This window comes from Myotis lucifugus, unplaced genomic scaffold (genome assembly GCF_000147115.1).
Source record: "Myotis lucifugus unplaced genomic scaffold, Myoluc2.0 scaffold_94, whole genome shotgun sequence".
NCBI lineage: Eukaryota > Metazoa > Chordata > Mammalia > Chiroptera > Vespertilionidae > Myotis > Myotis lucifugus.
In genome coordinates, this window is record NW_005871142.1 from 3,749,547 (window position 1) to 3,762,615 (window position 13,069).

Below are 13,069 nucleotides of genomic sequence, written 5' to 3' on the forward strand. Positions count from 1 at the left end.
CTTTCCACCCTTCACTGCAAGCTCAGGACGAGGAACTAGGAGACCCTACCTCTTAGTGGGGCAAGGAGAGTGATGGGTGGCAGGGGAGCCCTGCTTCCTGGAATTGCCTGGAGCAGAGGCAGGGAGTCTGACCTTCCCTCACTCTCTCACTTGTTTTTATCTGTGTGTGTCTCAAGCTTTTGCTCCAAGGAGTGGCCTAAGAGCTAACCATGGGTCTTGGAAATCCTGAGGACATGTGACACTTTGCCCAGAACTTGGTCAATACAGTGTGGCTGGGAGAAATCTCAGTGTCTGTTTTCTTCCTGACTAGAAATTGTGCAGTTGCAGCTCTGTACTTCCCAGTGAGCCTGCAAGGAGTGTTGTAAGGGAGGGAGATAGAGGCACAGCTGTAAGGGAGGAGGGTAGAAGCACAGCTGTAAGGGAGGAGGGTAGAAGCACAGCTGTAAGGGAGGAGGGTAGAGGCACAGCTGTAAGGGAGGTGGGTAGAGGCACAGCTGTAAGGGGGGTGGGTAGAGGCACAGCTGTAAGGGAGGTGGGTAGAGGCACAGCTGTAAGGGAGGAGGGTAGAGGCACAGCTGTAAGGGAGGAGGGTAGAGGCACAGCTGTAAGGAAGGTGGGTAGAGGCACAGCTGTAAGGGAGGAGGGTAGAGGCACAGCTGTAAGGGAGGAGGGTAGAGGCACAGCTGTAAGGAAGGTGGGTAGAGGCACAGCTGTAAGGGAGGAGGGTAGAGGCACAGCTGTAAGGAAGGTGGGTAGAACCACAGCTGAAGCCCCTGAGGGCCCCCTCCACCCTGCTCCCTTCTGTAGGCAGAAGACAGACCACAGAGCACTAGGACTTCTCCCTTCTGGTTGCTGTCTGGAAGGCTGGAGCTTTGATAACATGGAAAAGACAGCTTCAGAGATGCAGCTTTGCCTGACCCTGAAAAGCAAAGATTAGAATGATGCCAGGAGCTGGGAGGAAGGGTGATGGGGAGATGTTGGTTAAGACTACAAACAAATACTGGTAGATAAATAAGTAAATCCTGGAGATTTAATACTCAGCAGAGTGATTGTAGTCAGCAATGCTGTGTCAGAAACTTCAAAGTTGCTAAGAGACTACATCTTAAATGTTCTCACCACACACAAAAAAGAAAAGAATTCTATGAAGTGATAGAGGTGTTAGCCAGTGCTCTGGTGGCAATCTTATTGCAGTCTATAAATGTATCAAACCAAGACATTGTACACCTTACACAATGTTACATGTCAATGACATCTCGAATAAAAATTAATAAATTTTTAGCAATGCAATTTTGATGCCAAGGAGAAGAGAGGGCCCAGCTAAAATATTCGCTGGGGGAATCCGAGGAAGGAAAAAAGCCAAGGACCTGGAATCTAATGGTCTGGGAGCAAGGAGGGGGAGGAAGCATCAGGCGTTCCAGGGAAATCCGGAAGGAGACCCCGCCCTTCCCTATGGCTCTTCAGAGAGCCCAGTGGGAATCCGCGGAGGGGCTCAGTACCGACAGCCCACGGCTGGGAGGGAGCTGGGAGGGAGCGAGTAGGCAGGAGCCTTGTGGGCGTTACCAGGCAGGCGGCTCTCACCCAGCTCAGAGAGTGCAGAAAAGTTTCACGTTAGATCCTGGCTCAGCTTTATTCCAACGACCAGAACTAATGGTGGTAGAGCGTTGCTAAGGATATCGGACTAAAAAGAGAGAGAGAAAGAAGAGGAGAGAAAAAAACCCCCAAAACTCATCAATCTGGATTGGAGCAGGGAAAACAGAACAGAAAAAGGATTCCTCTTTGGTTTACTCTTTGGAACGGCAAGGGTGTGCATAGTTTTACACGAGTAAAGGCGAGCTGTGTAACTTAAAAAAGACAGAGGTGGGGGTTTTGTTTTATTTTGTTCTGTTTTGTTTTGTTTTGTTTAAGGTGAGATTATATAGGGATGACAGGGTTTGAGACCAGTCGAGGAAGGAGCCCTGGAGATGTCACTTGCTCACCAGCAGGTGGCGCGTTTTCTTTAGGATTGCGCCCCCGAATCTCTGGATTGAACATCTCAGCCAAACTCGCTGAGCCCTCTCGCCCGGAAATCGCTGTGCAGATAATAACCCTCCCGTGTCTGGAAATGTTTAATTACCGCGAATGCTCAGTTTTCCAGCGCCGCCCGCCGCCGAGGTAGCCCTTCGAGAACCTCGCGCCGCGGGTGTGGTAAGGTTCTATCCGCTGGGTTTCACCCTAACTGCACACGATTCAGTTCAAAGGACTTTTCTTCATCATCCTCAGTTTGGTTAGACCCGGCGCCGTGTCTAACACATTTATGTTCACCTTTGGATAGAGGAAAAGTTCAGTAATCTTAGAACACAGCTCTGTTGTGTATCGAAAGTAATTCTGACAACTCATATTTGTGCAGAGTAAAAACTCGCCACGCCTTTCACACACATTTGACATGGGCTCCTCAAAACACCAGACTTTATCCTTTTATTTTCTCGGTGACAGTATATGCCCCGAGTTCAGGCAGTTCCACGCGCATATTCACAGATTCGTGCTTCACACCTACTCTTATAGACCGAGGGGAGACGCATTCGTGTGGACGTGTGCACGGTTACATGGATTAAGGTACCAAATAGTTACAAGATACTCGCGTGCCCCTAAGGAACTCACGAAACGGGAACTGCCTGGAAAAACAGCTCACTTTCCCTTTCAGTTTTGATACTGTAACTTGTGTCTCGCTGTTGGATAAACATCGGCTCTTGCGTCCACCTGGGATTTCTCCTCCTAAGACCCTGGAGTTGCTTGCGCGTTATCAGGGCGTGTTATCTGCACAACTGCGGCTGGATGTCATGTTACCTACCTCCTGCGCTTCAAAACTCTCCCCCGAAGCTGGATTTTGACCTGATTGATCGTAATGGTTCCAGAGGAACTATTGAGCCATTACAATCCATCATGTAAACGATTACAGAGGGATACCTAAATCTCCCGGTTATTTGAAACCTCAGGACGCGCGTAAAGGGGGGTCTAATGAGCAGACCCCCAATTGTCCGCAGCGCAGTCACGGGAAAGCTTGCGTTGGAAGAAAAAAAAACACAACTCGCAAGTGCGAAGTACATTCCGTTTTTGGAAAAATGAAATCATTTTTGTGTGGCTAGAAAGTGGGGGAAGGTGGGGTTCCTTTTTAATCCACAAGACCCCGAAACAATGTAAACCATGTTCTAGTTCATTTTCTGGAAACTGCTCAATTTTCACTCCAAACACAGGCTGCGGCACTTTTCCTTCCGGCAAACAGGAGTCAGGAGAGGGGCTGAGGAGACCCGCAGAGCTGTCAGCACCCCAAATGTGCCCAAGAAAAGGCAGAGGCGAGGGCTCCCTTCAGGACTGGGCGCAGTGTGGTCAGTAGCCCAGAGGCTCTGGCGGGCAGGGCGATCTCTCCCTGCGGGACCCCATGGGCACTTGGGGGGGGGGGTAACCCGGTCCTGGAGCCCTTGCCCTAGGCTGCTAGGTCCTGGCAGAAGGACCCCTCGGACACTGGCGGTTCCGCCCCGCAGGCTGGGGACGGGAGCGCAAGAAAGCGCCTGTAGGAGTTTGCGCCAGTCTTGCTGGTTGCTGGCTGCAGCCACCGCGCAGGGTGCCCAGAGATGGGACGGGCGTCCAGACCGGACTTTCGCTGCTGCCTTCACCGGCCTTAGAAAGGTTGGGTCTCGGTGGGATTGTACTGACTTCCACACCACGTTTACCAAATGTGAAACCTGACGTCCTTGTGAGTCCTAAACGCATAGGACTTCACTAACCGTCACCCTCATAGCCCTAACCTGTCCTGGGTCCTGCCCTCTTCAGTCCCTCCCAGCGCAGTCCAGGCGCCGGCTGCCACCTAGACCTCCTGCCCAGGGCCTGATGGATTTCTCTTAAGTAGGCGGGGGAGGGTTTCCGCTGTGGGAGCACCGTGCTTCTCAGCGCCTGGGCTTCCTGCCATCCCAGGAACCAGAACCTGGTTGGTCTCCAGGGGACACTGAGGCCATGGTTTGGGGGTCATCCCCTTGGGAGCTTGGATGGGGATGGAGAACACTTCTGCAACTAGCAGATCTTGAATTCCGTTATCGCGGATTCTGGGGATGTGCACTGTGGGACACAGGAGGGGCGATGTGGAAGCCAGGTGTCTCACACAGGCGAATCTCTTCCTGTCCTGCAGACCAGCCCCAGGCCAGGCAGCCAGGACTCTTCTGGGAAGAAAGGCCTGAAGATGCTGGGCCCTGAGGGATCAGCCCCAACCTTGCTTCCCCTTCCTGCCCCACATGGGCTAAGTGCCAGGATTGGACCTAAATCAGGATCCGTTTTCCAGATTCCCTGGCAAAGGCCCTATTAAATAACCAGGTCGCGCGGACCTTTCATTCAATCCCTGAAGACTCTCTCTACAGGAGCTCCTTAGGGATCCCTACTCTGAGTTTCCTATCAGTCATGGAGATATGTTGGCCCATGGCCCTGATGCAGAACAAGGCAAGTGGGAAGACGAAGGAAGCACCATTGTCCTGTATGGTGTTTTGAGCAGGAGATGGGATTTGTATACCCCAGGAGGCTCATCCCACCTGAATATCCTCTTTCTAGGGGACATTCTGTCTGGACAGCCAGGTGCCCTGTTGTGGAGTCCTCCCTCTAGGATTCCTTTGCCACTGCTAACCGAGGTCCCCAGAGCCTTGTCTCCTTGGAGAACCCAGGACAGGTACAAGCAAGTGCCCTCCCTCCAGGTGGAAGTCAGGACAATCCAGGAATGCCCTCCTGAGCCCAGACCCTCCCCTGCGCTTGGAACTTGCTGCCTCTCAATCTCCAAGAAGGGAGTGATCTCACCCCCCTTCTGCTCTCAAGGGGCCTCACCCTGGCCAGAATGCCGCCCCTCACTGGCAGCTCCAGCAGCAAGCACGTATATGGGTCTCGGCTCCAGCATGAACCTGTGGCAGGGCGTGAGTGCCATCCCTGGTGCAAAGACTTCTTCCTGCTGCTCCAGCCACAGTTACCTCAGGGCTGGAGGGCAGGCTCTGTCCTAAAGGCTTGCTGGCGAGACAAGGGTCTCCTCCAACTATGTCCTAGATCAGGGAGTGGTACCCTAAGACACATCAGAGCAGACCAGCAGATCAAAGCTCAGCATCATGGCAGCTCCTCTCCAGAGAAGCCCGATATGCTACAGACTCACTAACGCCAGGATTCAGCCCCCAGGGGAGGAAGAGGCACCCAGCAGCACAACCCTGTGGTGTGGCAAACTCCAGGAGTGCGGTGTGTGAATCTGAACCCCCTCCCCAAAACCCCTGCCCTCCCCCCCAACCAGCACCTTCTCCCAAACCCAAGGCTGGGTGTTCCAGGGAGGTGGCAGGGAGGAGGCAGGGCTGGGGTCAGCTGAAGGTCAGCTCCTAGCAGTGAGCAGTCAAGAGGGTAAGTGGCACCCTCCCTAAGGCATAAGCCAAGAGAACAGGATTTCTCCCAGCCAGGACCCTGACCCTCCTAGATCCCAAACTCCACCTGACCCAGCTCCTTGGACTCGGAGGGAGGCCTGTAGCTGACGACTTTGCAGCTTGTCTCACGTGCCTCGTGCCGCTTTCCAAACTCCCATCCATCCTTCCAAAACAAATGAATGCGTGATTAGAGGGTGCGACTGTTCATTGGGGTGGAATCCCAGTCGGTCTGGGTCCCAGGAAAATAACTTTAAAAAACAACAACAACAAAAAAACCTCTTTCCCTGGCTCTCCGCCTCTGCCTCTGCCTCTGATCTTTCTACCCAACTTCATAACCCAGGTCTGGGTTACCGTCCTGGGACTAAGCACGCTGGGAAGTCCAGGGGCTGCTCCACGCCCGGGACCCTCCCACTCTGGGAAGGGATTCTGGGAGAAGAGGAGACTCTGCCAGGGGCCCGAGTGTGCTGAGCCCCAGCGGGGATCCCCGGCGACCCCGTCTCCACTCGGCACAGGCTGTGTCCTAGGCGCACAGGAGTAGGACCTCGGAACGCCCGGAGACCCAGGCTCTCATCTGCTAGGGGCTGTTTCTCCCAGCGCCATCGGGGTGCCCTCGAGGGCGGCCTAACCACACAGAGGGGGTCGCACGGGACTGACGAGCTGGGAACGCAGGTCCCGGGAGGCCGGGGCTCAGCGAGCGCAGCTGCCAAAGACGGCTGCCCGGGTCAGCAAAACTTTGTTTCTCAGTGCGCAGGCGCGGGGCAGGGTTGGGGGGCAGGGGAGGGAGGGGTGGAATCCCGAGGCCGGGAGGAGGGAGAAAGGAGGAGGGAGGGTGGTGGATTAAAATAAGTAGGCGGCTCGGTGCTAAGGGATGAGTGAGTCTGAGCTCGGTCTCTCCCCAGCACGTTCTCAGCCTTTGCCGGTTCAGACCCAACCCGGGAGCCGGGAGCCGCGAGCCGCGAGCGGGACTCACCATCCCCGGCGGCCGGAACTCCGCGGCCGCTGAGCGCTTCCCGCGCGTCGGGCGCTCCGAGTCCCCGCAGCCGGAGAGGGGCCAGGACTCCGAGCTCGGGGGTGCCTGTGGAATCCAGTGCCTCTGGCTTCCCGGGTCCCCCGCAGCGGGAGCCGCAGAGACGCGCTGAGCCCGGGACCGCCGCGGACCAAGGTAACTGCAGCCCGGGGCGCCCCGGCGCGGCGAGGGGAAGGCGGGCGGGACTCCCGGCCGCCTGTCACTGCGCGTTGGTGTCCCCTCTCTCTCAGTATCCCCGAAGCGCGCTCCTCCGGCCAGACGAAGGCTGCAGGACTTGGCGAAAGTGAGAGCCGCTGCAGCCCAGGGTGGTTGGGGGTGCTGGCTCAGGGGGTCCCCGGCCTCTGACCTCCTGGGAATGAGAGGGCGGGCTTCCACGACTGTCCCCAGCGGGGCCAGACTCCGTGAAATCCGGGGCGAGGTGTCCACGGATTTGGGAAGTCAGTCTGGGGTGGGGGGGGTCCCTGTAAGAAAATGCAGCAACTTCAGCGGACACAAACTTCCCGAGAGCGGCGCCTCGCTCAGCCTGAACTTAGCTGGCGGAGAAGGAAGAGAGTGGATGGATGGCCACGGCCGCGGCCATCGCCCGGGGACAGGTGCATTCCCCTCGCGGGGTCGCGCTTCTTGCGAATCTGTCTTTTGTGTAGTTGCGCTCAGGTTTGAGGGGGGGCTCGACCAGGGAGCGCAGGACCCCGTGCCTGACCCGGCTCGCCCTGGCGCTCTGACTTGGGGTGTTCTAGGGGATGATTGCTCTGAGTGATCAAGGCCTGGAGTGCAACCCACCACTGTCCGGTGCGCGCTGGGGGTGCGAGCACCACTTCCCAACTGGAGACCGCCCCGCCGACCCGGCAGAAACACGATGGAGCGGCGGGTGTCTCCAGGTTGGGGTTTGGGAAGGAAGAATTCGTTTGCTCCCCTCACTGTCCCCAAACCCAGCTTTCGGGAGAGGTGGGAGCCTGAGATAAGAGGGAAAGAGGTGAGGGGTGGCCTGTTGAGCGCATTTCTCCCCAGAGACGTCTCGGATGAGAATGAAAACCCACACGCAGCACCTTTGCAGCAGCCCCCCCAGGAGCGGCAGCGCGGGGTAGGCTGGAGGGGTGTAAAGCAGCCAGGAGTTTCTTTGTTGCCACAACTTGGTAAATTTCACCGGGCTAGGAGCTGTGTGCTGGCTCCTGGGAACAGAAACCACGTGCGAGGCTAGTTCGTTCCCCAGGTTCGCAGCCTCGTAGAGAAGAGAAGGGTTGGCAGGGACAGGGGATCCGGGTGGAGGGAGACCCCTGGTAGACGTTCCACCCTAAGGCTCCTCTAAGTAATTGTGGTTTCATTAAGATTGGGGAGCAGATCGCTAAGGACGCAGAGGGCGTTTAAATGAGGCGAATGGCAGCCTAGCAGAAGGATTCGTTTGATCTCATTCCGTGGGAAAATTCAACAAAAGTAGCCGGGCCGGACAATCCTCCCGCCCGCGGCTCGGCCGCCTGTCACTCGTTTCGGGGATTCCATGTCCAGGATGATTTTCTGGGGCTACCGCTGGGCTCCTCCAGTCGCAAGCTCGTGGAGCTCGCTCCGTCCTCATTAATGCAAGCAGTTAACTCGCACACGCTCAATTAGCCCCGAATAAACCACTTTAATAGACTCTGCACACTCCATTAATGCCCGGCTGAGGGCTGGCTGCAGACCTGGGATTGGCGCTCCACCGCGCGGGGACTCCGGCTTCCAAGGGCGAAACGCATTTGCTGCGTGTAGTGGGGACCTTGAACCGCACCTCCGAGGTCCGGAGGCCCCCGGCTCCTGGCGCAGTGGATGCCGGGCCTGGGGAAAGGGGTTCCCTCTCAGACTGAATGATCTAAAGAGTTCACGCTGGGGTTCCAGGGTCAGGGCAAGCAGAGCTCACCCTGTCCGGCGGGTGCGCCAGGGTGAGCTGTGTTTTTCTCTTAGCTGACCGCCAGAAACCGGATCGTGCATTCGGCCCCTTCTCGGTACTCGTGCAAAGAGCCACGTTTCGAACGAATTTCGTCCCCGGGAAAGTCACAGTCGGTTGGCGAGAGTCTGGGGAGCCCTGTCCTCGGGATGGGGCAGAAAATACGAAACTGGCTGTGCCCGCGGCGGAGGAAAATAAACCGAGTGTTGGGGAAAACAAGATCAGGCAGAGGGCCCGGAAGGTTGGCTCCAGGAGCCCTGGTGGCTGCAAGCGCCCCTCCGCCCGCCCGCCCGCCGAGCCGAGCCCGCGTCTTCGCTCCTGGCGGTGGGCGAGGACGGGCCAGGTGGGCACGCCAGGTGCTTGGGTTCTCCCACTCGGGCACAGAGCGGGCTCGGACCTGCGTGCGGCCGGAGTCCCGCCGCTCACTTGGCCGCGGGTAGGCCGAGCACCGAGACCAGGGAGCGGAGGGCCCGAGGCAGGTCCCGGGGAGCCAGAGATAGCGATCTGATTTCCAGCTCCTGGGGGAGGAGGAGGTGACAGCAAATCAAAGAGCGCTCACCTCGCCAACCTTTGAAGTTGGCGAGTTTTCTCCTTCTCCTTCTCCTTCTCCTCCCTCCTTCCCTCCCAACACAAAACGGCCCCTGTTTTCCCTCTGGCCCGGTTCCTAGGTTGCTTCCCCGAGTCCCAAGTTCTAGGATCGTCTCCGCTGGTCCCCCACGTGCCTTCGCTTGGGGCAGCAGAGAAGATGGGGGCAGAGGCCAGGGCCCTGCCCGCCGGCCGCCAGCGCTGCGTTCTGGAGGCTCGGCCGCGGCAGATCTGAGCCTCTCCTAGCCCGGAGGCTGAATTAATTGCTGCGGTCAGACCAGGTTTTCATTCAACTGCCAAGGGAACCCGAGCACGCACATCTTCGCCGCAGGGAGTTTTGAAAACCCCCCACTCCCACCCCCAGCAGAGCTTCTGTCCTTTTGGCCGAACACACAGCGAGTGACCCTCCAGGGGACAAGGTTCCGGGGTCCAGATTGTCCTCGCTCTTCCCGCCACCGCCAGCGAGTGCGCCACTTTCTTCTCCTTAAAGGCTTTGCTGCAAAGAAAGGCAGCTGAGTCTGGGCCTGGGCTGAGGGGAGCCAGGCGCCCACCCTGCCTGGATAGGTGTCAGCCTGTGCGGTGAAGGGGGAAGCAGAGCAGAGATCTGTACCCAGGGAAGGAGAGATCTGAGGAGGAGGAGAGGGGGAAGAAGGGGTAAAGGAAGTGGGCCTCAGAGGACTGGGGGGGGGAGGGGGCCAAAGGAGAAGGGTGTCCCAAGCTCCCTGCCCCACAAGGACTTCCTGAGTAGCCCTCAGTGCAGAGCCTAGAGGAGAGGGCGGTCAGCACTTGAGTGTCCTGGAGGGAGTTCAGCTCCGAGAGGGTGCGCTTTTCACTTTCGTTCCTCTTGTTTTTGCCTCCGTGAGACAGACCTGAGTGTCTGGGAAAGACAGAGATACAGGCCTCTCTGCAGAGCACAGCCCTGTCCGTGGAGACTGGAGACCCTGACCCAAGAGGCCAGGAGATGCCAGCCTGTTGGTCACTTCCGCATGACTTCCCTCTGGCCTTGCAGCTGGACGGTGGCTGGAGCCCAGCAGTGGTGCCGGGCCTCCATGCTCTTTCTTGCCCTCGGGCATACCCACCTGTCCAGGGCTCACCACACACACAAACACCCCCCAAGAAACTCCAAAGCCCCTGCCCCCCTTTTTATGGGGTAGGGAGGGCGCCTAAGTCCCCTTGTGTGCAACTGCAGATGTTTGACTGAGTTCATGAAGATGGGTGTCAGTGTGCTCCCTGAAAGGAAGGTGACCCCCAAGGGCATCAGTCCACAAACAGCTTCAGAGAGGGGGTTGTCAACAGGGCTCATTCACAGTGAGTCCGAAAAGCAAATCTGTGGTCAACGTTGAGAGTTTTGAGGAGAAAGAGCAGATGGCTTCTGGAGGCCAAACTGAAGGTCAGCTGGTAGACCGCCATGCACAGGAGCGGGGAAATGCATGGGTTTGTGTGAGCCTGGACGGGTGCTGTCTGTCTAGAAGGCTCTTCCTGAGTACGGAATGATGCCGCTCGTATTTGTGTGTGGCTCCCTGCACTTTGTAGGACACTGCTCTTCCTACTTCATCTTTGCACCTTGTTGTCAACTCTGCTTCGTAATATGTGGGTCTGTCCCTGTGTGTTTCTGTGTTTATTTGCACGTGAGTATGTAAGTGTGTTTCCAGGGGTTCCTGTTATCTTTGCAGGAGAGTATACTTTTGTGTTGACTCGGGCTTGCGTGGATGGAAGTTCCTGCATGCCAGTTTCCCCGTGTTTCTGCCTTTCTTAGAAACATGTAAGCCACACTCCTTCCTTTAAGTCGGTTGCATTGCGTTGGATTTACTTTTTTGCTGGTTCCTCTATCAAATTGTGCATCTGTGCCAGAGGCCATTTGGAGGGAGCCCTTGGATCACAGTGGGTTCCTGCCTTCTTCTTTTTCTTCTTTGAGATCAGTGGGTTCCCTGGGTGGTGTCTTAGACTCCAGGCTCCTGCACTGGAGGACAGGAAGGAAACAGCTGGGCTGGAATTCAGGAGGATGCTTTACCCTGAACTTGTCCTCTCCCCACTCCCTTCTTCTCTTTGCAGACCCAGATTGAGAACCCACAGACACGACCACAATGGGCAGCAAAACCTTGCCCGCACCAGTGCCCATCCACCCCTCCCTGCAGCTCACCAACTACTCCTTTCTCCAGGCGGTAAACGGCCTGCCCACGGTGCCCTCGGACCACCTGCCCAACCTGTACGGCTTCAGCGCGCTGCACGCCGTGCACCTGCACCAGTGGACGCTGGGCTACCCGGCCATGCACTTGCCGCGCTCCTCTTTTTCCAAAGTGCCAGGAGCCGTGTCCAACCTGGTGGATGCACGCTTCCAGCTGCCAGCCTTTCCCTGGTTCCCCCACGTCATCCAGCCCAAGCCAGAGATCACCGCTGGAGGCGGCGGCCCCGTGGCGCTCAAGACCAAGCCCCGCTTTGATTTTGCCAACCTGGCCTTGGCCGCCACGCAAGAAGATCCATCCAAGCTTGGCCGTGGGGAGGGTCCTGGCTCCCCTGCTGGTGGGCTGGGCGCCCTCCTGGATGTGACCAAGCTGTCCCCAGAAAAGAAACCCACGAGAGGACGCCTGCCCTCCAAGACCAAGAAGGAGTTTGTCTGCAAGTTCTGTGGCCGCCACTTCACCAAGTCCTACAACCTCCTTATCCACGAGCGGACGCACACGGACGAGCGGCCCTACACCTGTGACATCTGCCACAAAGCCTTCCGGAGGCAAGACCACCTCAGAGACCACAGGTGCGGCACCGTGGGTGGCCCCAGAATAGAACTGCCTGTCTGCCTCTGTCCTCACCATCCTCCTCCCTAACGAGGAGGTTCTGGAGACACCCCACCCCCCAGGGGCTCCCCAGCTTTTGGGAATTCCCTAAAATAGCGAAGGAAGCCAGGGATCAGTTTTCGGAGCAGCATGGGGGGAGAGAACAGGGGATACATAGGACGGGAGATTAAGTCAGGTCTCCCTGAGCTCCAGACAAGGACAAGGATGCAGGACTTCTTACCCCTCCCTCCATCCTCAGTGCTGTCCAGTGCAACTCCCTGCTACAGTGGAGAGTGACACTCCATGCATGTGACAACTCAGCATTTGGAATGGGCAAGGAGTGTGACTGACAGACTAACTTTTACGTTTTGTTTAATTTCTATTTTAATAACCACATGTGGCTGGTGGGTCCCCTCTGGGACAGTGCAGCTCCGGCTGCAGGTCCCCTCACTCACCTTCAGCGCTGACCCCGGCCTTATAAGGAGGGCATGCGGGTGTTCTCTCCCACCTCCCTGCTCCATCCGCAAACAGCATTTTGCCAGCTCCACTCTAGGTACCCCGCAGGCCCCTCCCCCCCTTTCTTTTGAGGGCAAGCACCTCACCGTTGGGGGAGGGGATCTTGGGCAACTGTTTCTAACATCGCATCATGTTGCAAGGATTAGTTAATTCCCTGTCTGTTTGTGTCCTCAGATATATTCACTCCAAAGAAAAGCCTTTCAAGTGTCAAGAGTGCGGGAAGGGCTTCTGCCAGTCCAGGACTCTCGCTGTCCACAAGACGCTGCACTCACAGGTGAAGGAGCTCAAAACCTCCAAGATCAAATGCTAAACAGAGCCTCCTGCTCACCAGGGTCCTGGGGCCCGCCGCTGCCGCCGCCTCCAGAGGGACCAGAAGCCAGAAGGCGACTCTAGCGGACCTTCCCGGACCACGTCCCTTGGGTCCCGGCCGCTTGCAGAACTACGGAGCCCCGCCCGGGGGCCATGACCGGCAGCCAGGGCGGCTCCCCCAGGACGCGGCTAAACTCTTGGCCAAAAAGGCGGTACTCACGTGGCGGAAGGGAAACTCCATTTAAAAAAATATATAAGAAGAACGAAAGCTCCGCGGAGCCGCAGCGGCGCCTCTCCCAGAAGTATTACTTTTTCTATTGTTATTTTATACGTTTTCTTTATTATTTTTTTTTCTTTGACCATATAAGCTTGTAACTCTGACTGCGGACAAAGAGGGGAGAGGACCACAAGTTCTGCTTTCTAAATGCTTTTAGACTTCCGTCCGGGAGAACCCCCCCTTTGGACCCTGAAGTGTAATCCGTGTATCGATATTTTAGTGTTATATAGTGGTGGGGGTGGAGTCGAGACGATAATA

The 13,069-nt window shown here is 56.9% G+C and overlaps 1 protein-coding gene across 3 annotated transcripts; it reads left to right on the forward strand.

Annotated features, from left to right (window-relative positions):
• The first annotated feature begins 6,245 nt into the window (after window positions 1-6,245).
• On the forward strand, window positions 6,246-12,889 carry OSR1 (odd-skipped related transciption factor 1). Of its 3 annotated transcripts, XM_023756476.1 has the most exons (4): window positions 6,246-6,573; window positions 9,802-10,328; window positions 10,991-11,690; window positions 12,400-12,889. In XM_023756476.1, the coding sequence occupies exons 3-4, from the start codon at window positions 11,023-11,025 to the stop codon at window positions 12,533-12,535; spliced, it is 804 nt and encodes a 267-aa protein (XP_023612244.1). In that variant the 5' UTR covers window positions 6,246-6,573; window positions 9,802-10,328; window positions 10,991-11,022; the 3' UTR covers window positions 12,536-12,889. The 3 variants fall into 3 exon arrangements, with proteins under 3 accessions (XP_023612244.1, XP_006091788.1, XP_023612245.1); XM_006091726.3 differs by lacking the exon at window positions 9,802-10,328 and having other exon boundaries at window positions 6,247-6,573; XM_023756477.1 differs by lacking the exons at window positions 6,246-6,573; window positions 9,802-10,328 and adding an exon at window positions 10,342-10,700.
• The last annotated feature ends 180 nt before the right edge of the window (window positions 12,890-13,069 follow it).